This window comes from Eublepharis macularius, chromosome 13 (genome assembly GCF_028583425.1).
Source record: "Eublepharis macularius isolate TG4126 chromosome 13, MPM_Emac_v1.0, whole genome shotgun sequence".
In the NCBI taxonomy this organism is placed as follows: Eukaryota; Metazoa; Chordata; class Lepidosauria; order Squamata; family Eublepharidae; genus Eublepharis; species Eublepharis macularius.
This window is the reverse complement of record NC_072802.1, coordinates 4,498,365-4,521,853: the sequence shown is the minus strand read 5'-3', so window position 1 is coordinate 4,521,853 and position 23,489 is coordinate 4,498,365. Positions and strand designations below refer to the sequence as shown.

At 45.3% G+C, this 23,489-nt stretch overlaps 1 protein-coding gene across 1 annotated transcript in view; it reads left to right on the top strand.

Moving 5' to 3' along the window:
- The window catches only part of OPHN1 (oligophrenin 1), a 142,176-nt gene that overhangs the window by 41,712 nt on the left and 76,975 nt on the right, over positions 1-23,489 (top strand). Inside the window, exons 4-12 of the mRNA XM_054996265.1 lie at positions 2,821-2,892; positions 11,689-11,790; positions 14,035-14,145; positions 15,451-15,555; positions 16,790-16,919; positions 17,484-17,584; positions 17,789-17,880; positions 19,227-19,305; positions 21,918-21,951. Coding sequence (XP_054852240.1) covers positions 2,821-2,892; positions 11,689-11,790; positions 14,035-14,145; positions 15,451-15,555; positions 16,790-16,919; positions 17,484-17,584; positions 17,789-17,880; positions 19,227-19,305; positions 21,918-21,951 — 826 coding nt within the window. The remainder of the gene's footprint in view (positions 1-2,820; positions 2,893-11,688; positions 11,791-14,034; positions 14,146-15,450; positions 15,556-16,789; positions 16,920-17,483; positions 17,585-17,788; positions 17,881-19,226; positions 19,306-21,917; positions 21,952-23,489) is intronic.

Sequence of the window (23,489 nt, the reverse complement as noted above, 5' to 3'; positions counted from 1 at the left end):
TTGGTTGGCATCTCTGGTAGATTCCCCTGAAAACCCAGTATGGGCCAGAGTCTATTCTAGGCTTGCACAGAGTGGCTGGTGAGAAGCTCACTTACTCCACATTCTCCTTTCTCTGATTGAGTCTTGAGAGAGTTTTTTTGCAATGTTACCTGGATGAACTGAGGCTGCGGTTGCAGGACTTTGTATAATGGGACCAATATAGTAATAGCAGAAAGTCCGAGAAGCTCCGGTAATGTGATAGGCTCTCTGGAAATGTATTTGGCTGATAACCTGAGTGTGCTGGGTCTATTAAAGTGGCTCATTGGAAGTAATAATAATAACATTCGATTTATATACCGTCCTTCAGGACAACTTAATCCCCACTCAGAGTGGTTTACAAAGTATATTACTATTATCCCCACAACAAAACACCCTGTGAGGTGGGTGGGGCTGAGAGAGCTCTGGAAGAGCTGTGACTGACCCAAGGTCACCCAGCTGGCTTCAAACGGAGGAGTGGGGAATCAAACCCAGCTGTCCAGATTGGAGTCCCGCGCTCTTAACCACTACACCAAACTGGCTCTCAAGTAGCTAAAATAAACTTACCTGTGCTGACTTCCACAGGGGTTATGCATCCTGCATCATCTGGGGTGCTGGCGTCTGTGTGTGTAGCAGAAGTATATTGGTAGAATGTATCCCTGAGCCATTGGTCCTTGGCTGTGATGCTGCTGCATGTGTGAGTGCTAGCAGCTTGCTTTAAATGTGATGCTGGGTGTGTGCCTGGCAAGCCTCAGCCATAACACGGTGTTATAGCAGCAGTCCTAGAGTCCTAGGCCAGAGTCAAAGTCTAGAGTCAGGCAACATAATCCAAAGTCAAAAGGCAGTTCAACGTCTCAGCCCTAAAGCAGTCCAAGGGTCAGGTAATAAGGTTCCAAGGAGTGGCAACAAACAGACAGGTGGGATAGCCAGCAAGACTGCAGACAAGTTGATCCCACACTGGCTGCAGCCTTAAGTAGGGTGTTTCCCTCCAGGTGAGGCTGAGCCAGCTTCTCTACTCATGAGGAGTAGCGGGGCCCAGATCCGACAGTGACTTAGTGGTTCAGCTGGGGCTGTCAAGTATGCCTCTGCCCTAGCCCTTCTCAGCACCTGGGGTCCTTTGGAAGACCATGGTGGGTCTGGTCCATGCTGGGTCCTCCTGGTGTGAGGGCCCTGCTGGCTCTGGGAGTGGTGCGAGGGCTGGCTCAGGGTCCTTTCGGAAGCGACCTGAGTCACAGGTGAGGCTTGGGGTCAGGTGGGTCCTCCTCTGATGATGATGATGATGATTCATTGGCCCAAACAATACCTGGGTGGTCCGTGACATCTTGGGGAGGCATGCACAGGTAGAGGTGGATGATGATAATAGTATTTCTAGCATGTTCGAACACCCTACCTTCAGCAGTGATGCTAGAAAGATTCAGTGGAATTCCATATTCAGATAGACTCTGCAATTGTGGCAGTAACAAAATTGACTCTGTAGATCTCATTTTCAGAACTAAGACCTGATTTGATCTTCTCATTATTTAATCAGAACTCTGTCTCTCCAGAAGTGAAATCCTCCTGGCTATTCAGTGACAGCAATAAACAAACTACTTTGTGTGTGGCGAAATTCTTGGCAGTAGTTGTTAAATTATACGATAATCAACGTCTAGGTTTTATTTTCCTGAGATGAGGGTTACTGTTTATGACTTAGATTGTAAAAACAGTAAGAAGTAAAGTAAATAATAGCACTTGCAGTATTGCCTTTAAAGTGAATCCATGTTACGCATTAGGTGGGATATTGCTTGTGTGTGCATGCCCGTTCCTCCCAACCTCAAAACAAGGGTGTGTGGGCCAGGAGGTGACAGGTATTACCTGTGCACATGACCCACGTCCTGGTTTGATGACGCCATTTCCGGTGTGACACAGTGCTTCTGAGTCACACCAGTAATGACGTCATCAGCTGGGGGGGGGGGCAGGCGCCCTTGTTCCCAGCCTGCCCCTCTGTTTCTCCCCACTGTCCAGGTGAGTGGCAGCGCGGAATCTCCCACCCCCAGTGTGGGGCTGGCAGTCCTATGTGGCTTTATGAATACAATACCCTGTGATGGCTTTCCTATGTGAATGGGTCTTTGCAGATGTCGTGTTAGAGACAGAACTTCTGTATTGTTCGGTCTCCCCTCGGGTGCAAAGCATCTTAAGAATGTTGTTCATACAGTCAACTGTTATTGAAAATGGGTACAATGATGGATGAGTAAAAAGGAATAAGTGATGTCCTCAACCTCCAGAACGATCCAGATCTCTTAAGCTCTGGTCTATCTCTGTGCAGTTGGGATGGGGCTGTCCCACACGCTCTCTTTATGTTTTTCTTTGAAATGCTGAGTTGATGCTTTGTAGTTTCAAAGCATTTAGGGAAAACCCTGTGTTTTGAAGGGTCTTGGTAATTCAATTTTGACATCTCAAATTGCTTGGCTCATGCAGAATTCATCTAGGCCCTTCCTGGAAGTACTTAAAGCTGCTTGCGTTTCTTTGTGTCTTTGTCTTCTACTAAAGAGCACAGACTATTTTTCTGTAGACTCGTTTTTGAAGTTGTTCGCAACAGAAAATGTCAGCATTTTTAAGCAATCTATCCCCAGCCCTGAACTAATAGTTCAGAATTTGTCCAGGGCATGATTCAGCAACTTGGGGTTCTAGTATGAAAAGCTGCATTTAGACAGATCAACCTTTGCTGCATGCTCTTTTTTTATTTTTGTTGTCACAGATTCATGAAGGCTACCCCACCACAATTTGTTCAATGCCTAAACTTTCCTCCTTTTAAATTTTCGATTGCAGGTGCAAAATGCTAGTGATTTGTTGATCAAACCTCTGGAAAACTTCCGTAAGGAGCAAATAGGACTCACCAAAGTAAGTCTTTTTCCCTCCTTGAATTGTAGCCAAAAATTAAATCTCGTGCATACTGAGGTATTGGTCGCTTATTAAACACGATGGCACTCTAGTGATTTATTTTAAAAAAACAAGCTCTTTCACGCTGTTTCCTCAATTCTCTGAAGTGGGAATTTGTGAGATTGTATGTGCCCTTGTCAAAACAAATGAAGAAAAAACTACAACCCCCCCCCCCCCCCCCCGGTGTGTATAGGAGACCGGCATGTTCAGAAGAAGGCTAGTCTAGGACCCTTCCCCCTTGATATCTAGTTTTCTATTTGCAAGGAGTTCATTGAGCAGGTAGTGTAATAAATCATACAGCTTGCCTGTGTATTCTGTTGGGATAGTGTTGCTAAGTGATCTCCTGTTCTCTGTAAAGTGAGCCTGCTTTCCAAGTGGGAAGTCACTTAAGTTCATAATTAAGAAAAATATAACACAGTGATTTATTTTTTTTGTAAGCATCACATATTGAAAAGCAATCCTTTATACAGATGGAAAATTCATTTCTCTCTCATTGAGTGTCAGGAAGTCTACAGAGATGGACATGAACCAGAAAAAAACCCGAACCATGAGGTTCGTGGTTCATCCCATTTCACGAACCATGAACTTTCACAAACCTGCCCCAGTTCACGAATCGGTTTGTTTTGGTTCGTGAAAATGTCACTTCCGGGCCAGCAAATCACCACTTCTGGGTCAGCAAAAGGTCACATCCAGGTCAGCAGAAGGTCTGCAGGAAGTCCATCCCCTATTGCCTAGGAAACTGATTTGTCGGCACCAGGCTGTCTGCAGTGATGAATTGAAAAATGAAGCAAATGAACCAGCCTAAAGTTCGTGGCGGTTTGTCAGAACCACTGGTTCACGGACCGGCCTGGTTTGTCACGAATTTTGTATTGGTTCATATTGCAGTTTGTGCCCATCTCTAGTCTACCCATTTCTCATTAGTCAGCCCATATGTATCAGATAGCGCTCCCATTCCTGGGCACTGACCCACAGCCTCATCAAGATTCCTAAGAGATAGGAAAGGCTCTGACCCTGGTTTTTTTTGAGGATTTTCAGCCTTTAGGTTTGTCCTGAGGGGAGTGCTCACATACAAGTAACTCATGACACAGGCTAAATAAAATATGTTTAGGTTTATTGAGTACAGGTTACAGAGAGTGTTTGCAGAGCAGAAATCACTCTTGAGTCAGGTAATAGGCAAGCAAAACAACACTTTCTATCGCTTAGCTAAACCCCTATCTGTCTAAAAACTTAAAAGCTAGCTAACTTACTTCTCTGACATGGATTCTTGGCTGGACAGTTCTTACCAATAGGCTGAGTAAAGGAGTCCATTTCCATATCATGCATTTCTGAACATCTTGATGGTAAAGAGCATGGAACAAGTCTTCTCTCTCACATAATGTTATACAATAGTGAATAGAAAGAGAGTCTTTAGTGTACTAGGCAGCCATCTTTTCTTGGACTGGCTATGTCAGCTCACTGCACAGTAGCCAGTCAGGGCTCACTTAGTTAAGTGGCGTTGTGGGCAAGCCAGCACATTCTTCTCAAGCTAGGCTGGGTGGAAGGCTTGATAGAACTCTGTCTTTACACTGTGTTTCAAAAGTTGCTATCTGTAATCCCACCTTCACGTGGAGACTTCTGAAGCAAGATGGTGTTACAAAGGGGAGCCATAACCATGAGGGTTGGATTAAATGCAGAAGGAGAGGGAGGGCTGATAGACGGGGAACGAATGAATGGTGCATGGAGAAAATTAAGAAAGCAGGGTTGAGTACTGACCCAGAAGTTCCTCTGTGCTTCTTGGCTTTCATCTTACCACATTACATCTTGCGCCTGAGAGCTTCAAACCCTCTTGGACTATGTGAACAGAAAAAGTAAAGAGTAAATGAAGACCATCATCTCCAAACTTGGTAGTTATTTTGGTCCTTTGCTCAGATGCTTCTTTAATGGCTCATTGTTGTGCTGAATTGACCAAATAAAATCCTTCTTTTTCATACCCTACTTAGAAGTTTTTTGTATCAAACGTTCCCCAGTCAGAGTCCTTCTGTGTCTCATCCCAGGCGAGGTAGTATCATGGAAGATGATGGGACTGTGTCTGTGATCGCCCTGCAGTCTGAGTCTTGGGTTTCGCAGGGCAGAGTCAGGGCAGGCACAACTGGCTGCCTTCAGTTGCCATGCCTTGTCACAAAGGCATTCTTCCCCAGTGCCGGATCAGAAGCTGTTGTAATGCCCTGCAGTCAAGACAAAGCAGCAGAGTCCATCTACTTTCCTCTGAAAACTGCTAAGTGTTGTCTTTGTTTCAAATTTAGCAGGATTTTGAGTCTTCCTCTTGTATTCTAATGAGCTCTTAATATTTGCTGTGCCTGCAAAGTGCTTTGTTCCCTCTCCCACTGAAAACAGGTCTGTTCCTTCATTTGTCTCCATCTGGCTTATCTCCCTTTTCTGCCCGCTTCCTGTTATCTACAGCTTGTAAAGACTGCTCAACCCTGTGACCATATTCCATGATGATATGGTGGCTAGCATTTTTTACCAAGCCTAGCATTTTAGGTGTGTAGTCATACTGCGGATGATACTTTAATATGGAGTAAGTGTATTGTTTGTAATAACATTGTGGCAGCAAGGGTTTGGGCGGGCAGAAGCCATCACAACGTGTAGGCATGAAAGGGATGAGTTGGTGAATTAGATTTGCTGAAATGATCAGTTCATTTTATAGCATGAAGTCATCCCATTTGCTACACAGCCTACGATTTAGAGGCTTGTAGACAGCAAAATAGAAGACAGGTAATTAGAATCTGAAAAATCAAGACGTTTATATAATCAGAAGGTATCCGTTGGAGACTAGCATGAATATCATTACGCTTCATGTACAAGTACTTAAGGGATGTGGGGCCTGAAATGAGAGTGACGCAGCACACTTTTGTAGACATGCTGAAGATTTGATGCTCACTGTTGGATTGAGTTGGATTGAGAGCTTGCTTTCTACTGGCAAAAGGACACTCCCTCCAGCAGAAGGGAGCAATTTTTGTCTGTTACACTCTTCTATTTCCCTGCATCAAATCCATTACTGTTTCTGTGGAAACGCTCTCCCTGGAGGCAGCATTTTGGGGAGGGGAGTGACATGGTAGGCTGCAGCCGGAGGGCGCAAATTACCATTCCTAGATCCACGGTACGATCATAACCTCTGAAAGGTCCTGAAGTTTTCAGGCAAGCACAGATTCAAACATTAGCAGCAGCTGCTTAAGAGACAGCAACTCCTTCACCCTTATTGGACATACAAAAGATAAACATAGGGAATCTGTATCCCAGGTCCATATCCAGATAGTAAGCATTACCAGGAACCCTTAAATTTTAGAGAAAAGGAACGGTATGTGCTTGAGATAATATAGGCACCCTGCTGTTCCTGTAACTTTTTTTGTATATATATATTTATTTTAGTAATAGAAATAAAAGCACATAGAAAGGGCAGAAAACAAGAATAAAGAAAAAGTAGACAGTAACAGAACTTGGAACTTAGGAAAAAGAATAATAATAGATATTTCATTTCCATTCTTCTCTACAACGCTTTTTTAAAAGCAAAATAACAATCTCTCCAAAATTTTCTTTTGCAGTACTGCCTCCCTTCTACTTGCTTTATATTTCCCCATTATCTTCTTAATGATCAAAACCACAAATCATCAAGTCACTATTCCTTATTTCGTGCAGAAAGTCAATAAAGGGTTTCCAGTTAGCCAAAATGATAGACAATATTTTGTCTCTGATCAAAACTGTAAGTTTTGCCATCTCCGCTAACTGTCATTTTCGTAATCCAGTCCTCTATTGAAGGTAATTCCATATTTTTCCATTTCTATGCATACAACCTAGCTGCAGTAGTCATATATATAGAAATAAAATCCCATGCTGATTTTCCAACTGTTTGTCCGTTAATCCCAACAAAAAGGTTCTGGTTTAAACTCTACAGTAGTCTTTAGTATTTTTTGTACGACCATATGAATCTGGGTCCAAAATTTTTTAGCTTTACGGCAAGTCCACCAGAGATGATAAAACGTTCCTTCTTGTTTCTCACATTTCCAACACTAATTTGACATACCTTTACTCATTTTGGCTAATCTATCAGGAGACATATACCACCATCATTTAATAAAAATTTTCTTTTATGTCTGATACTCAATGTAAATTTAAGCCCTTTACCCACATATTATATTTTACCCAATTTTATTTTGCCCATTTTACCATACTGTCTTTCACGGATTCTTCTTCCATTTCAAATTTCAGCAACAACTTACACACTTTGGAAATAACATGTTCATCATTTGAACAAAGCTCTTTTTCAAACTCTGTCTTTTCCTGCTCAAAGCCCCAGAGTTTTTTTAACTAATTTAAATCTTTCCGAAAGCTGAGCGTATGTAAACCATCGACATTTATAACCCTAATAGCTACTAACTCCTCCCTTGCCTTCAGTTTGCAATCTTCTTGTGACAATTCTGTTAACTCTCTGTAAGTCAACCATCCCCGTTTAACAGCCGTCTCCCTTCTGTAAAACGCTTCCTGTGTTGAAATCCAAAGTGGTGTCTTCTGTGTTAGTCTCAATTTATATTTATTCCAAATTCTCAAAATAGCTCTCCTAATATAATGATTTTTACTTTTTTTTTGAAAATTATTTTTATTTCAATTCTAATATAATGATTTTTGAAGTCTGCATTGACCTTTACTTTGTCATACCACAAATAAGCATGCCATCCCAATCACAAGTCATATCCTTCCAACGTCAAGAGTCTCTCGTTTCTCAAAAGCATCCATTCATCCACGTTAGACATGCAGAGGCATAATACACTTTCAAGTCTGGTAAACCAAGTCCACCTCTCTCCTTCCATCTAACGAGTGACTCCAGTGCTAAACCACTTTCTTTTGTAGCACTGAATTCTGCCTAGGAGGGGGCTGACACCAGGGCTTGGTAGAAATATTTTGGTGCTTCAGATAGAAAGATTACATTTTAGCCACCACTCACTAATTAACATGAAGCCTCACTTTAATGAACTTCCTCCACTTTTCCTGAGGCCCCGTTCATGTCACTGGGGCCTAATCAAGAAACCTTCCCACTGGACAGTGACCCCTTGGGTTATTCCTGTTTGTTTCTTGCTGTTTTCAGTGACATCCTAAGCAGAGTTGTGCCCTTTGGCTTCGGTGGACTTAGAAAGGGGCGTGGCTGTGCTTGGGATGGCACTGCCAGATAGTACTGATAGAAGGGCTGAACGAGGACTACCAAGCCTTCTTCTTTTCTCCTGTTTGTAACCTTGGCCCATGGAGTGACTTGGAGCCAAGAAAGTGACTTGGAGTCAATTTCCAGAACCTGGTAGAAGATCAACAAGAGGCCAAGGAAACTGTTAAACTGTAACTCTACACCCTCGTGGTGGTGGTGCTAAGTGAACATCTAGTCCTGACAACTCTTGCTTCTTCCAGAGCTTGCCTTGGTGTTTTGTTGAAGAAGCCTAAAGGATGGCATTTTGGGAGGGGAGGGGCTTCAGAGAGTCTTTGAGGACTAGCCTCTTTTCTGGGTTTTGATATTTGACTGTCCTGAGTAGTCTGTGTTTGGGAAGTCTGTTGTGCTGCCTGAAGGTGAAAAAGCCTCAGGCTTTTGCGTGCAGTTCAGACTTGATGCTTATTTTGTCTGCATTGTCCTTGATAAAGTATCACATAAGCCAAAGGCAGATACCTCTCCTGAGCAACCAAGTCTAAATTAGTCGAGGGTTGGGCCTAACTGGGGATGAGTATCCAGAGGTGCCGTCCAGCTTAGTGTTGGTTCAGGAGGAAAGCTAAAGGGACGATAAAGAATAAAGAAGGGTTTTGAGGAGAGAGAGGAAGGGGGGGGGGAGGATTGGCATCACGTAAATGCATGGCAATAAAAAGCAGGATTCTTTTAAAGCCAGTTGTATGGTGCAGTTGTAAAGCGTGGCAGGCTAGGATCTGGGCAGCTGAGGTTTTCACACACACACACCCGCTTCCAGCAATGCTCATTGGGTGTGCTTGGGCCAGTTGCTCTTTTACCCTAACTTGCCTCACAGTGCGGTGGTTGTAAAGATAAAATGAAGGAGGGAAGAAAAATGTGTGCCGTTCTGAACTCTTTGGAGGAAAGGTGGGATTAAAAATGTAGAAAATAAACACATATTCTAGTTTAGCTTAGAACAGGGAGGGTCAGCTGTGTGGTGTGGCGAGGGTCCTGCTTGTTTCTGCTGCCGCAGACGGACGTGGCTGGAACTCCCTCCCGGAACCTGTTCCAGGAGCAAAGGGGGAGGGTGCCAGAGAGGAGGGGCCCTTTGGGCGGGGCGGGGGGTGGAGCAACAGAGGTCGTGGGTGTGGCTGTGACAGGATTGAGGGAGGAGAGGACTTTTCAGTAGCCTGGGCTGACAGGTAGCAGCCCATCTCAAAAAGGCGGGAATTTCCCCTCGTTTCAGATGGCACCTGATTCTTTTGTAGACAACTTGGGCAAATGTAATTCTGTTGTCATTCCCCGTGAGGCCCTGGCTCATGATGACCCAGTATCTGCCCACCTCTGTTCTTGATCACCTTGGAGGGCTCCTTCTTCCTGTGGAACTGAGCTTCTGGGAGGGATGCTAGTGAGTTGCTAGAATCCCATTGTGAGATGCTTGGCACCTTTGCCAAGCCATAACTCCTAGGATTCAGGAGCCTTGTGCAAACACACTACAGCTGCCCTTGAGCGGCAACTTCTCTCAGTCGCCCTTAGTTGTGACTTTATGCTTGAAAGAGGCTGCAGTTGCCAACTGGTGTGTAAGCAGAAAGTGGGCAAAGGCTAATGTCCCTATCCAGGTCACAGAAAAATAAGATACTCGTGTTTGTAAAACTCACTTGGACTCTGGACGTCTCCCCTGGCAGTTTCCCAAGGGGGGGGGAAATCCCTTCGGCTGGTTCTTTCCATGTGAGTGGGGGAAGCAGTCAGCCCCCTCTCCCAGCTGCTGAAGGAGGGCCTGTAAATGAGCATGTCCCCGTTCATCTCATTTGGTTTTGGAGGGCTTCAGTCAGAGGACTCTCGTGGTATTTGTACATGGGCCAGCCTGAATAAAGCTGCTTGATGTGTTTCATGTCGACAGCCACAGCCATCCCCAAAGCTGCTCTCAAAGTAAGAGCGAGATCTTCGGCTTCCTTTTTTTGCTTCCTGCTTAGCCAGCTGTTTTCTTTCTTAGAAAGAGGCCTCTTGGCAAAGCTTAATGAAGCCGATGGTGTCCTGTGCTTTATGGGTCTTTGCGGTGGAGTGTAGGGGTGGGGAAGCTGGATGGGTGGGGGCTAGCAGCCCATCCTTGACTACTTGTCCTGTGTTCAAACTTCATTTTCAAAATATCTATGGAAGGCTAAAAGTTAGCCCCCCCCCCCGGTCTGTGTTTGGCTTAATGAATTGTGTGTTGGGTGGACCTGGAGCAGATGTTGGGGCTTGTGCTCCTTTGTGGATCTTGTACAACTGGCTCTTGTTTTCAGGATCTTGGCTTCCACCGATGTTGGGTCATGGATGGAAGGTGCAGAAGCAAGGGCTCCTGGGCACAGCATCGGCGGGGGGGGGGGGGGGCGGGGAAGAACCCTGTAATTCCAGTAATTCTTCCTGTGTAAAAAATATTCCCCTACTTAAAACAGGAAGCTGGCATAAGCTGCCACGTGCCCTTTATACATGCACAGTTACTGTTTTTTAACCCAGGTACAGTTTTGGAGCCTGTTCTGTTCAGAACCTTCATACTCCCTGTGCAGGGGGAGAAAGGGAGCGGCCCCCCTGCTCTGATGCTGCTTTGCTTGTGGCATGTAAAAGGGACTACCCAAACCGGACAATTTCATGACCGCTTGAGTGTGGGATTGCGTTTACCACAGGCCTGCGTAAGCACCCGTATTCTCCTCTGGGAGATCACTTCCTCAAATGACTGCCGGGTTCCCCGGGTCAGATGTTGCCTTTCGTGCCCAGAGAGGGAAGCGAGGGAGCGTGCACGCCTCAGGCTTAATTCCTCAATCTTTGTTTTGCTTAGGGACTGCCAGCCAATGGCATCGGTTCGGCTTCTCTAAATCAGGCTTGGTTAATTTCTCTTTTCCCCACTTAGCTTGGGAAGGGAGCCATTTCCTGTTCTGGCTTGCACTTGCTGACACTGCTGGTCTGTGGTCTGGAGTTTGTAAGGGATGTTGCTATGATGTGAGCAGCTTGTAGACCTCGGGGTATGACTAGATCTGCATGTCCATGACTACTTCTGTATATTTCTTCAGTGTTGTCAAACAGCCGGTGCAAGTGTGGTTATATTTGAGGGCTCCATGCGGAGTGCAAAAGAAGCGCAGTGTGAGCTGCCAGAGTAGACCAGCGTCTCGAGTGTGGAGCTGGAAGGGGGGAGGGGGGAGTTGGGGGTCAGAGCCCTGTTTTGTCTTGAAACTCGCTGGGCAAGTCCGATGACAAAGCCTGCCTCAAAGAATGGCTATGAAGTTTTGTTAAAAATGCTGTTCATAGCAGCACGGAGGATGGGCAGACTATAAATACAGCTGCCAGGTAGCACACCTTGCTGAAAATTAAGGGTGCACATTTTTAAATACAAAAAAGGTCTCATTGCTGGAGGTTGGCTTGTTCTCTTTTCCAAATCCATGCTCAGTTCAGAAATATCGGAAATAATATTAGTAATAATGATAGTCTTTCCCCACTGAACAGTCTGGGATTTTCAGGCACAGAGGAGTGCCCTCTGGTCGGGCTTGCACTCTTTAAAAAGAATAAAACCTGCCATGGATCATAACTGATTTCTGTCATGACTACAGGAACGGAAAAAGAAATTTGAGAAGGATAGTGAGAAGTTTTACTCCATGTTAGATCGTCATTTGCATTTATCTTCAAAGAAAAAGGAAACCCAGCTACAAGAGGTAAGTGCGGGGAGGTTTTTATCTTCTATGAGACGCAATGTGGTGTAGTGGTCAGAGTGTCAGGCTAGAATCTGGGAGACCCAGGTTCAAATTCCCACTCTGCTGTGGAAGCTCACTGGGTAAACTTGGGCCAGTCACACACTCTCAGCCTAACCTACCTCGCAGGGGTGTTGTTGTGACGATAAAATGGAAGAAGGGGAAACTGTGTCAGCTTCATTGGGTGTCCACTGAGGAGAATGGTGTGATATAAATGAAGTAAAATAAAATAAATAAATAATCCCCCAAATGGTGTTTACCAGCTGTAGAGACTGAGAACTCAAGTATAAAAGGTGCTGGATAGGTCAAGGCTGCCTTGCCCTTTGGGTCACGGCATCGGGATGTATCCACCAGTAACATAGAGGGCTGGTTAATCCGTAGCCCACAGTAGAGCCAGTATCTTGCCTGGGCATCTTCTATGAAAGGTTTTGGTCTCCAAGGCTGGGAAAGAACTTTGCGGGGATCACTGGAGTTGGGCCCACAGATCTTGCTGACCTTATGGGTGTCAGGTGCTCAGCATCACCTGCCATACCCAGCAACACCCTGTTGTTCCTGGATGTTATGATTACGGTGAAATGCTGAGGCTGTTATTTGACTGGACTGCAACTGTTAATTACCTTGCCTTTCAGACCCGCTGATGTGAAACTAGGCAAGGGAGGCGTTGGTTCCTGCTGTTATCTGTGTGCCCCTCTGAACTTCACCCAGTAGTTTCCAGACACCATGACCTTGAAAATCCCACACATCAGTTCTGTTTCCCCACTTAGATGTTTCCCTGCTGAGCCTAGCTGATCGTTAGACAAGGGGGGGTGGGGGTCTTGGGATTTTGCCTGTGCTTTGAAAGCCTATATATACTTGATGTTTGCATGTGAACGTCATTCCTGGCAAAGATGGGGTAGGGTCCTGAAACTGGCAGCTTTTCAATAAAGTTCTTTTACTGCCTGCAGTGAAGTCTTTTGAGAGTTGCTTGGCAGAGCCTTACAGTGGGAGCTGTTGAGACTGTGAGAGAAGGTAGTGGCCACCATGAGAAAATGGTTGCCTTGAGGGCAGAGCCAAGAGCAAAATGAAGTTCCAACCAAGCATCCTCCTACAACAGGAGGCGCTTCTGAAAGTCCGGATGGGTTCTTTGCTTTGGAGGGAAAAAGTTCAGCTTCCAAAGAAAGAGGATGGTTTTCTCCCTTGGTGGTTACAGTTTTTCTCCCTTGGTTTTACAGTTATATATAAAAATACTGATTTTTAATACTATTATAAGCACATTATAGATAATTATGAAATTATTGTGAGGTGAATTATCTCCAGTTTCACTTTCATTTTTACTGCTTGCCCCTCCCTCATCACTCTTAGTTTCTTCTTGTGCAGATCTATTCTGCTCCAATCTTTTTCTATTCAGTGAACTTTTTGAAACTTGGCACTTAAGGAGTTGATTCTGTGTACATAGGTTTGTAGAACAATGGGATTAAGGTTTTTCTCAACTCTGTTCATTTTATAACATTTTTGCTGTGAAGAAGAGGCATGTGATCTCTGCAGACACAAATTCATAGTTTTGAGAACTGCAAAACCAAGCATCTGTGATAATATCTTGTAGCCAGAGAAACTGCCCAGTAATCTCACAGAAACCTCTGGAAGAGCATGACATTGTGAATGGATTAATGGAATTTATTTACCAAAACATTTAAACATATACAGCCTTATGCTACATAATTAAAAACTAATCCCTATTTCATGATGGAATAACCTTTGGATAATAATATATTTTGCTCAAAAAGCATTTTATTTAAAAAATGTGATTTAAATTTGAAAAATCCAATTTTATTTTTTTTTTTTAAAAAAACATTGATTTTTATCCACCCTGCCACTTGGTGCCTTTGAATTTTCTCCTCAATAGTCAAGCAATCAAATTCTGTGCCTTCCGTTGGCAGGTTCGCTGCCTTAGAAGAGCCAGGGGACCCAAGCAGCATTTCACGTGCAGATGTCAGGGCTCCTGGTTCATGCCTTAAGCAGATCTTTCAGATTTCCAAGGAGCAGCATTTCTGTTTGCTTGCCATCTTGAAGCTGAGTCAAGGTTCAGATCAGAAATACGGCTCATACAATTTAGTTCTTGGGGAAGAATGCCAAACACATAACTGGGTTGTTTTCTAGTTTTAAAAGGAACAATAGTTGGCTGCCATAAATCAGTGTGTTCCATGACACGCCTCTTTCTCTCTAATTTAGGCTGACCTGCAGGTGGATAAAGAACAACATGTTTTCTTTGACTCTTCCCTGGAATATGTGTATCAGATCCAAGAAGTGCAGGAGAGCAAGAAGTTCAGTATTGTGGAGCCTGTAAGCCTATTTCCTTTGGGCCTGTCTTCGTGCACTGCAATTCCTTTGGATTTAATCTCTTTGGGAGGGGAGAGAGAGACGTGTCCGTGTGGTAACATAAGAAAGGCATATCTTTCCTCTCTCCTGTCCAATACAAAATGTGTTTAGCGGCTCAGGCACAGGTACCCTCACACTCACTACTTTGAGGATGTTGTCATGTTCCCATGTCCTCAGTACAGTTGATCCTCCGTATAGGAAGGTTTAAAACATCTAGTGGCTCTGAAATAGAGAACTGTTTAAAGTTAATTTTTGTCTGTCCCTGTGGCATGTCTTGGATGTATTGCTATTCTCCCAGAAAATTTAGTGAAACTGATTTGTTGAAACACACAAAATGTGCAAATGCGCCTTTGTCTTTCACTGCAGTGGGTATTTCATGTCCAGTGAATGTTCTGCCACAAATAGAAGTCACAAAAGAGTACTGATGTATGTTCATCAGCAGTTTTTTGGGCACTAATACTTTTTACAATTCAGCTCCCTGAGATAACTCAGGACAATAAAAATAATAAAAACAGAAGAAAGAGGCTTTGTATGAGGGCTTGCAGTCTAGTAGACGGTAGACGTTGTGTCTAGTACTTCTAGAAGATGGAAGAATCTGAAGAAGGGAGCTTGGACTCTCAAAAGGTTATATATCCCCCGAGTGTGTCTTGCTGGCCTCTACTGGGCTCAGATCCCGCTGTTCTAGAAGACAGGGATTGTTACTGTCACCCGGTGCTGCATAGACAGGAAAGAGGAGTATGGAGGGTTGCCTGATGCATCATCTGAACATTTGAAAAGGTAATAGAAGCTGAAGTTCCCGCTGAATTTCACCTAAGTGAAATTGTGAAGTGAATTTGGACATTCTGTTTGACCAGAAGAATCTCAGAGGAATTGTTAGGGAAACTAAAAGTGTTTCAACAAGATGAGTCACCTTCCACTAGAACATTCTAATTGTCCCTGGAACTGACTTGCCCTTCCTGTCACCCCCCTCTCCATCTCTGTGGTGTCCCCTCGACTGGGGGTGGGGAGAAAGATGCATCTCTCTAAGATTTGAGCAGGAGGGTAAGAAGAGTCAAAGCTATCCGTGCTTCTGCATCCTGCCCAAAGCCGTTGAGTCTTCTGCACGCTTTGCACTTGTCTGCGGTGAAGGAGGTGATCTGTGTGCTCATCATTCAACCTGTTGTTTTGAAAACTGAAGTGGAAGTTGGTTTGAACTTTTGCTGTGATTCTGCTGGTCTGATTCGGCTGGTGCGTGGTGTTAAGCGTCTCTGATGGTTGTTTCCTGCACAGGTGTTGGCGTTTCTTCACAGCCTCTTTACTTACAACAACCTGACGGTTGAGCTGACACAAGATTTCCTTCCATACAAACAGCAGCTTCAGCTCAGCTTGCAGAATGTGAGTTTCCTTGCAGCTTTCTATTTATGTCCTTCTGTTTCTGCTGTAGAAAGCTTTCATGAGCTCACTAAGTCGTGCAATATTTATAATTCTCATCACCAATTTATTTGGGTTTATATTATCTTTGCCCTGACCTGAATATCTCATCAGATATCAGAAGCTAAGTAGGGTCAGTCATCGTTAGTACTTCGGATGTCAGATCACCAAGGAAGTCCAGGTTTGCTACGCAGAATCAGACAATGGCAAACTACTTCTGTTTGCCTCTTGCCTTGAAAACCCTATGGGCACACAAGTGCTCAAGGAACCTCAGAAAAGAGCCTGAAAACCAGCAACAGAAGTGGGCTGTGACTTTTTAAAAAAAGGTAAGTTGCCTCTATGAAGGACTGATTTTTAAAGAAATGCTTCATTGAACAAAAGTATTGGAAAAGGAGGGATCTTGATGGCTGCCTTTTAGGGAGGGGTCCTCCCATGGGTCCTGACCTGGATGGCCCAGGTTAGTCCAAGCTTGTCAGATCTCAGAAGCCTGGCGGAGTTGGCCCCCAAGGAAGTCCAGGGTTGCCACGCAGAGCTGGACAATGGCAAACCACCTCTGAATGTCTCTTGCCTCCAAAACCCTTTGAGGTCTCTGTAAGTCAGCTGCAACTTGACAGCAAAAAAAAATAAAATAAAATCTTTGCCAGGATCGACTGTGACGTTTTTTAGCAAACCGTTGAGTTGTTGTGCTACTCAGAATCCTGCTCTTTCTGCAGGGCGGTTGTCTGTTCCCTTTCCCAACCTAGCAGTGCCACCATTTGTTTAGCGCCCTTCTCATGCCTTTGGGGTGTATGGTCCTGCTACAGTTGCTACTGGCAACTGAAAGACTCATCAGTTCCCTAGGTTTGGCAGCTGCAAGTATAGCAGATTCATCATGCTGTGCTTGGGGCACCTGGGCACCAACTCTGAAGTTCTTTGAGAAGTTGAATTAGTTACGATCCCTCAGTGGGACTTCCTGTTCAGAGGTGACATACCTCTGATGCTGGAGTCAGTAGGGTGGCAAGTTCTGCGAACCTTCCAGAGGTGTCTGATCAGCCTCTGCTGGAAACAGAAGGTTGGGCTCTGCGGACCTGGGGCCTGGCCCAGCAGAGCAGCTGTTGTGCTTTTAGGCTGCTGCTGATGGCCAAACTCCACCAGTGAGATCTCTGCTTTTGCTGCTTGTGTCCCAGCACAAATGCAGCCTTTCTCCATTCCTCAACAGACAAGGAATCATTTTACCAGCACACGTGAAGGGTTAGAAGACCTCAAGAAAAGGATGAAAGAAGCTCCCTTGACTTGCAGGCTCCCTGGGCAGCCAACTATAGAAGGCTATCTGTATATTCAGGAAAAATGTAAGCACCCTGGGCGTTTCTCGGGTTTCCATATAACACAGTAGGCAGTTGAGAGGGCAGGAGCCAGCCTCACTAGTTCCCTCTACTCTGTGACTGGAATTCCTGAAGCCACTGGAGAGGGACAACACGTGGCCCACTGGTTTAAGTGTCAGGCTAGAACAGGGGAGACCTACATTCAAATCCCTGTTCCGTCTGGGAGACTTGGGCCAAAAAGAACCTCTCAACTTAGTCTACCTTACAGGGTAGTCGTCAGGAAAAACTTTGAGGAAACCATGCTGGAGGAAGGATGGGAGAAAATAGTAATAGATCATCTCCAAAGCTATGTCATATTTGGCCGAACCGCTTATTCCTTACTAAGTACAGAAATTAAGTCTGTACTACCCGGCTGATCAAAGTACATGGGTGCTGTCCGGCCCTCCCTCAGTTGAAATCAGGCTGTAAAGACTAGGAAGTATCTCAGAAAATGCTGGTGAAAGCCAGATGTTGTACAGGAATGTAGAAGGAAAAAACATTAACTTCTCACAAAATCATGCATTGAATCCTTTCCTTTTCCTCTTCCTGTAGGGGCACTGGGTGTCTCTTGGGTGAAGTATTACTGCCAGTATGAGAAGGAAGTCCGGATGTTAAAACTGACACCCATGGAGCAGAAGCCCGGGTCAAAGCAAGTAAGTGGCGTCCTTGGTCAGAGCTGTGCCAGCTGAGGCTTGCAGTGGGGCTGCAGTGGGGCCAGGTAGAACAGGCGCCTTCGCCTTCGCTTGATTCTTCGTCCCAGTTGCAGAGACTGATACCTTCTCCTGTTTGGGGCTTTAAAATAATCATCACCACTGTTTCGTTTGTTTAAATGTTGGCTTTGAATTTTGTTTCCTCAGGGTACCTTACAGTTGGTGCTGAAATCCTGTGTGAGGAGGAAGACGGACTCCATAGACAAAAGATTTTGTTTTGATATCGAGACACTGGAAAGGTGAGTTGTTGTGCTGTAGCCTGAAGCCCCTGAGGCCCAGAGGTCCACCTGTGGTTCTTAGGCAACTCTGAATTCTCTGGGAAACTTGCATAGGCAGGAATCGTGAGCATGGAGGGTTGCCTGATGCAGCACCTGAGGATTTAAACAGGTAATAGAAGCAGATCTTCCCAAAGAATTTCACCTGAAGAGAAATTTTCAGGTGTATTTGGACATTCCTGTTTGGACAAAACATCGGAGGAATTGTTAGGGAAGCCAAAAGACATTCAACAAGACTAGTCCCCTTCCACCAGCGCATCCCTGTCTTCTCTGTCTGGGGTCCACAGAAAACATGAATGTGAGGGGGGGGGCAAGGTTGCCCAGGGAGCTTCTGTGGCAAAACTGGGTTCTCCCAGGTCCCAGCTTGACACTCCGACCGTCACTGTTTTGGGTCAAGTCAAGCCCTGCTGGTGCCCTTCCATCAATTCCTTTAAGTTTTAGCTTTGCAACCATATTCCCCCTGGAACCCGAAGACTTTAGTTTCCCTGAAGCTGCCTGGCGAGTCATGCCAGAGTCTTGTTCGTTATTGGAATTAACCAGACAAATCAGTCCAACAATTAAAAATGGCCATGCACACACACACACACACACACACACACACACACACACACCCTACGGAATCAAGAAAGAGCCGTCAGTCTGCCCGTCCTTTCCGCGTCTGGGCTGGATGAGGTTCCCCACTGGGCCGACACTCCCAACCATCCCATCACACCTGGCGCTCTCTGGGGGTTGTCAGGCTCTACAAAGGATTTCTTCCGTTTCTCCCCCAACATTGGGATCTTTTGACAGTCCAGTACGGGCAAAGATGCTCCTCACTCATTTGACAATGCTGCCCAAAGACAGATTTTGAAGAGAAATGAGAGATTCCTGCCCCACAGAAACGACAAACGTTTGAGGGATACGGTGATGTTGGGGTGTGGCTGGGGCATCCACACATCCATAATTACAAATGTACCTTAAGTGAGTTTTGGATTGTCCTAGCTTGAGAACTGAACATGTGTAAAATACAGCTAGGCCTCTTTACTCCATTTTGCTGTCGCTTGAGATGGCCTCACACAACTTCTTCTTAAACCAGTCAGGCAGCCTCCATAGCTATAAAAAGACAATCGCCGGCCCTCTGCAATTCCTGCCCTGTCGTGAGGTGATTTCCTATCTACTTGCTCAATGCTTTACAAAGAGGGTGCCTAGGACCAGCCTGGGGGTTTCTGGTGGCTCCACTTGTATCTGTTTGGTTTATTTTTTACTATAAGGAGGGGAATAAACTATAACTCCAGATTCAATTTGGCCTCCTTTTGTTGCATCTCATGTAGGCCTGGGCCCATCACCTTGCAAGCCCTTTCAGAAGCAAACAGGCGTCTCTGGATGGAGGCCATGGACGGCAAAGAACCGGTATGTGCCCTAAATGTAGGTCCACCGGGGCCTGAGGGCGCCAGGGAGAGGGAGCAGTTGCTTCGGAGTGTTGTCCTGTGCCAGCTGTTCACAACAGATTGCTTTGTATTAGTACAGCCTCATCCACAAGAAACGTAAACATTTATTAACAGTATAGCTATGTGGCTGTACATTTTCCATGTGGCTGAATATTGTGCCAAGTCCAGCAAGCAATTCAGTTTCCACTGCTTCCTGGAATTGACCCCAATCCTGTACTTAATTGCCAAAAAGTCAGGCTCATTGATTTGGGTGTCTTCTCCCTCTGCCTGATAGTCCTGCTCTTCTGGTGCCCTCTGGTGCCTTTTTGTATGTATTTTTCATCATCATCATCATCATCATCATAGATTTATATACTGCCCTTTAGGACAACTTAATATCCACTCAGAGTGGTTTACAAAGTATGTTTGTAATTATTGTATGTTGTTATTGTATGTTGTTATTATTCCCACAACAACAATCACCCTGTGAGATGGGTGGGGCTGAGAGAGCTCTGACAGAGCTGTGATTAACCCAAGGTCACTCCGCTGGCTTCAAGTGGAGGAGTGGGGAATCAAACCCGGTTCTCCAGATTAGAGTCCTGCGCTCTTGACCACTACACCAAATGGGTGTAATGAATGGGTAACTGCAAAACAGGCGTGAAATACATACTGCACCCAACTTCTGATAGTAATTAAGCTGCAGTGTTCTATGCCAGCTGGCATTTCTTTGAGGACAGACCCATGAAGAGATTATTACAGCAGCATCAAGTTTACCATGCCATGAATTTTCCAGCCACGCACTGGATCATGTCCACTACAGCAGCGCCAGATTGTCTGGACCAAATAAATGTAGACCTGGGTGTGGGCAGCGTACTAATGGTACCCAAGTCCAAGAGTGGGGATGATGTCTCCCAAGAACTTTCCATGAAAAGTAAACATCACAGGGGACAAAACGGAGCCTTGTGGCTTCTTTCATTGATGACAACGGATCTCCCAGAGCAACTCTCTTGAGACCTGTCCATAAGGCATGACATAAACCAAACCAAAGCACATCCTCTGATATTTCTGCCTTCGTACGTCTCAACAAGAAGGCATGGTCTGCCATATCCACAGCTGCAGATAAATCTAACAACGACACAGAAGCACGGCCTTTTCCTACATTCTAACCAAGATCATCAACAAAAGCCACCATTGCTGTCTTCCTCCCATAGCTCACCTGAAACCAGACTGAAAGGGGCCCAGAGCAGATGAGGCATAAAAGCCTGAAGTTGTTCTGCAACCGTTCTCTCCATCGCCTTGCCCAGAAAGAGGAGATTGAAGAGCAGGTGATAATTGACCCCATCATTCAGTCTCCTTTAGCCAGTAGCGAAAAATGCCCCAAGTCAGTGATTAATTTATGATGGGCATCAGAGGCTTGTTAATCTGCACCTTACAGTAACCAGGATGGACATGAGTCCAGAGCACAAGTAATGTCCTTCACAGGTCCCAAGATCCCATCAACAACTATTACAGTAACCAGGTCAACATGATCCATCAACAAAACTGCTTGGTGCATTAGAAACTTCTGCAGCCTGGACTTCATTATAGCCAGCGTACAGATCAGAATGTATTTGAGAAGTTTCATCAACAAAAAAACTTTCCAGAGGGTTGATAACATATTCACCCATACCTTGAGGAAGTAGTGGTTAGACCACAGCACAGGCTGAAACTCTAACCCACAAACCAGTCTAGGCTTGCTGCAAAAAAATTAAGTCCACGGTATATCTTTTTTCATGTGTTAGGCCAACCATAACCTGAGTAAGACCCATGGCGGCCCAGGACATCTCAAAATCCAGAGCTGGCCCAGCCAAGGTGCCTTTGGCATGAATGTTGAGGTCCCCCAGGACAATCAGTCTGTGGGTCTTCAGCACCAGGCCAGAGACTGCCTCTGCCAGCTTGGGTAGGGTAGTACTGGAGAACCAGGCAGCCAGCAAGCCAGTAGAATGCCTCGTCTGTCCCTGGGTCACCAAACAATTTAAAAAAAAATCAAAGCTGGCAGTAGCTGGCACCAAGATTCAGGGAAAGTGCTAGCCACCTCCACCCACCCACCTCTGGTTTAGGGTTGGTGAAGGAGTGGACGACCAGGCGGACTTTTAAAAGCAGAGAGAGATACCTGTGAGGAGGACACACAAGGTGCACACTTTGGTCCCTTCTCTATCAGTAGAGCTCTCAGGTGATTGCCTTAAACTGCTTCATTATCAATACTAGATAATCATTATCTAGTACTAGATGTCATTATCAATACTATCAGTACTAGATATGATTACCAATACTAGATAATTCAGTACCTGTGTTACATTTGAAAGAATGTATATATTATGTTGTGACTATCAATAAATCTGCTTAATGTAATTTTGTACTCTAATTTGTGAGTACACTGGAAATTTCCTTGCATGCACCGATTTATTTCCATGATTACCCCCACCCCCCCCAACACACACACACTGTGGAAAAGCACAGGTCCTTGCATGTCGAGAGTTAAAAATGTGCACTTTTTATTGCTCTCTGTTTTTGTTTACCATTTGGTTTGGCTTTGTTTCCCCCTTTTTTCTTTAGATCTACCACAGTCCCATCACAAAGCAGGAGGAAAGTAAGTAACTTTGGGTTTTCAAATAGTCTCACCTAAATGAATCTGACTGCTGAACGGTTACTTCTGAGTGGTGTTCATTGCTGCTCTCTGTTGGAGTTATTGCGAATTGCAGCTGCAATTTCATGTTCCTGCAGACAGTTTTTAAAATGTGAGAAGGGGGATCAAGCCCAAGCAGGACTGCCAGGGACCCCCATGATAAATGACATGCATAAACAGACAAAGATTCCCTCCAGTTCTACTCACGCAGCCATGACCCAACCCAGTTTTCCTCTGAAAACAAATCACATGACTTCCCAGCTCGACGGCCCCCAGGGTAACCAGCTGCCATGGAGTTGTATACTGTTTGTTCACCTCCCCCCTGTCCCGCACTCTTGTATTCAAAACCCCACCCCTTCCTTGCGACATTGAGAAGGTTAGGCAAGAGTACAAGGCATCTGTAGTTTGTCCTATTGGAAAAACATGCATGTTCATCTACGATCTTCCATGCAGTCACACATTGGGACTGCACTTGTGCAGGTCAGCCACTTGGAACAGAACTTTTCTTAGCTTGCAGGCTATTAAGGTGGGCGACCTCCCCCGCAGCTGCTCCAAGCCGGTTCTTCCTGCTGAAACGGCCATGTGATCGGGGCGGTCGGCCGCTCCTTCCCCCAGTTTGTTCTTTGCTGCCGAGCAGACATCTTCGGATCGCTCTCTCTCTCTCTCTCTCAGGCTTTTTTCCTTTTGAACGCTTGTAAATAATTAGTGTTAGTGCAGTTTGTAGTTTTTAGTTAGTTTTTAGTGATAGCGTGTTCTTTCGTCGTTTTTTTTTTTTTTAAAAAGAAGGGAAAAGGAGGACTTGTTGCGTAGATTGGATCAGTGAGTCAGGACTCTGTTGCCGTATCCATTACTTTCCGCTCCAGCACTCAAGACAGCAGAATGGCTGACAAATCCCTGTTTAAAAAATGTGCGGATTGTGGCATGAAAATGGCAAAGACATGTGGCCGTTTGCTTTGTTTAGTGTGCCTCGGAGAAGGCCGTGTCCTGGGGAAGTGTAAATATTGCCAGCTTTTTACTCCCAAGGCTAGAGGGGACCGAGCCTCGTGTCTTAAAGCAATGCTGCGGGAGAAAACCATGTCGAGTGCCAGTAGCCCGGCAGCAAAAATATCTGCCCCAGCAGAGCACTCGGTCAGAGCAGTGTCAGAACCGACAGGAGAATCAGCATCGGCGTCAGCCCCGAGAGGGGATGCTACATTGGATCCAACCGCAACCTCGAGATCGGCAACAGAAGCGTTCTCAGTCACGAGAATCCACAGCATTGATCCGCTCCATAGAGAGTGTGGCACTAATCAAAAGTAATACTTGAATGACTGCAGAAGGAGCGTTGAGAACTCTGGCACCGCTTGGAACCAAGGAGTCCCCTTTGGACCCGCCACATAAGAAGCACAAAGATAAATCCAAACATAGCGAGAAACCAAATGAGAAGACTCAGATCCGTACCAAATCATTTCCAGGGACTGCACCTGAACAATGCATGGAAGCGAGGTGCGTCCCTCAGAGGA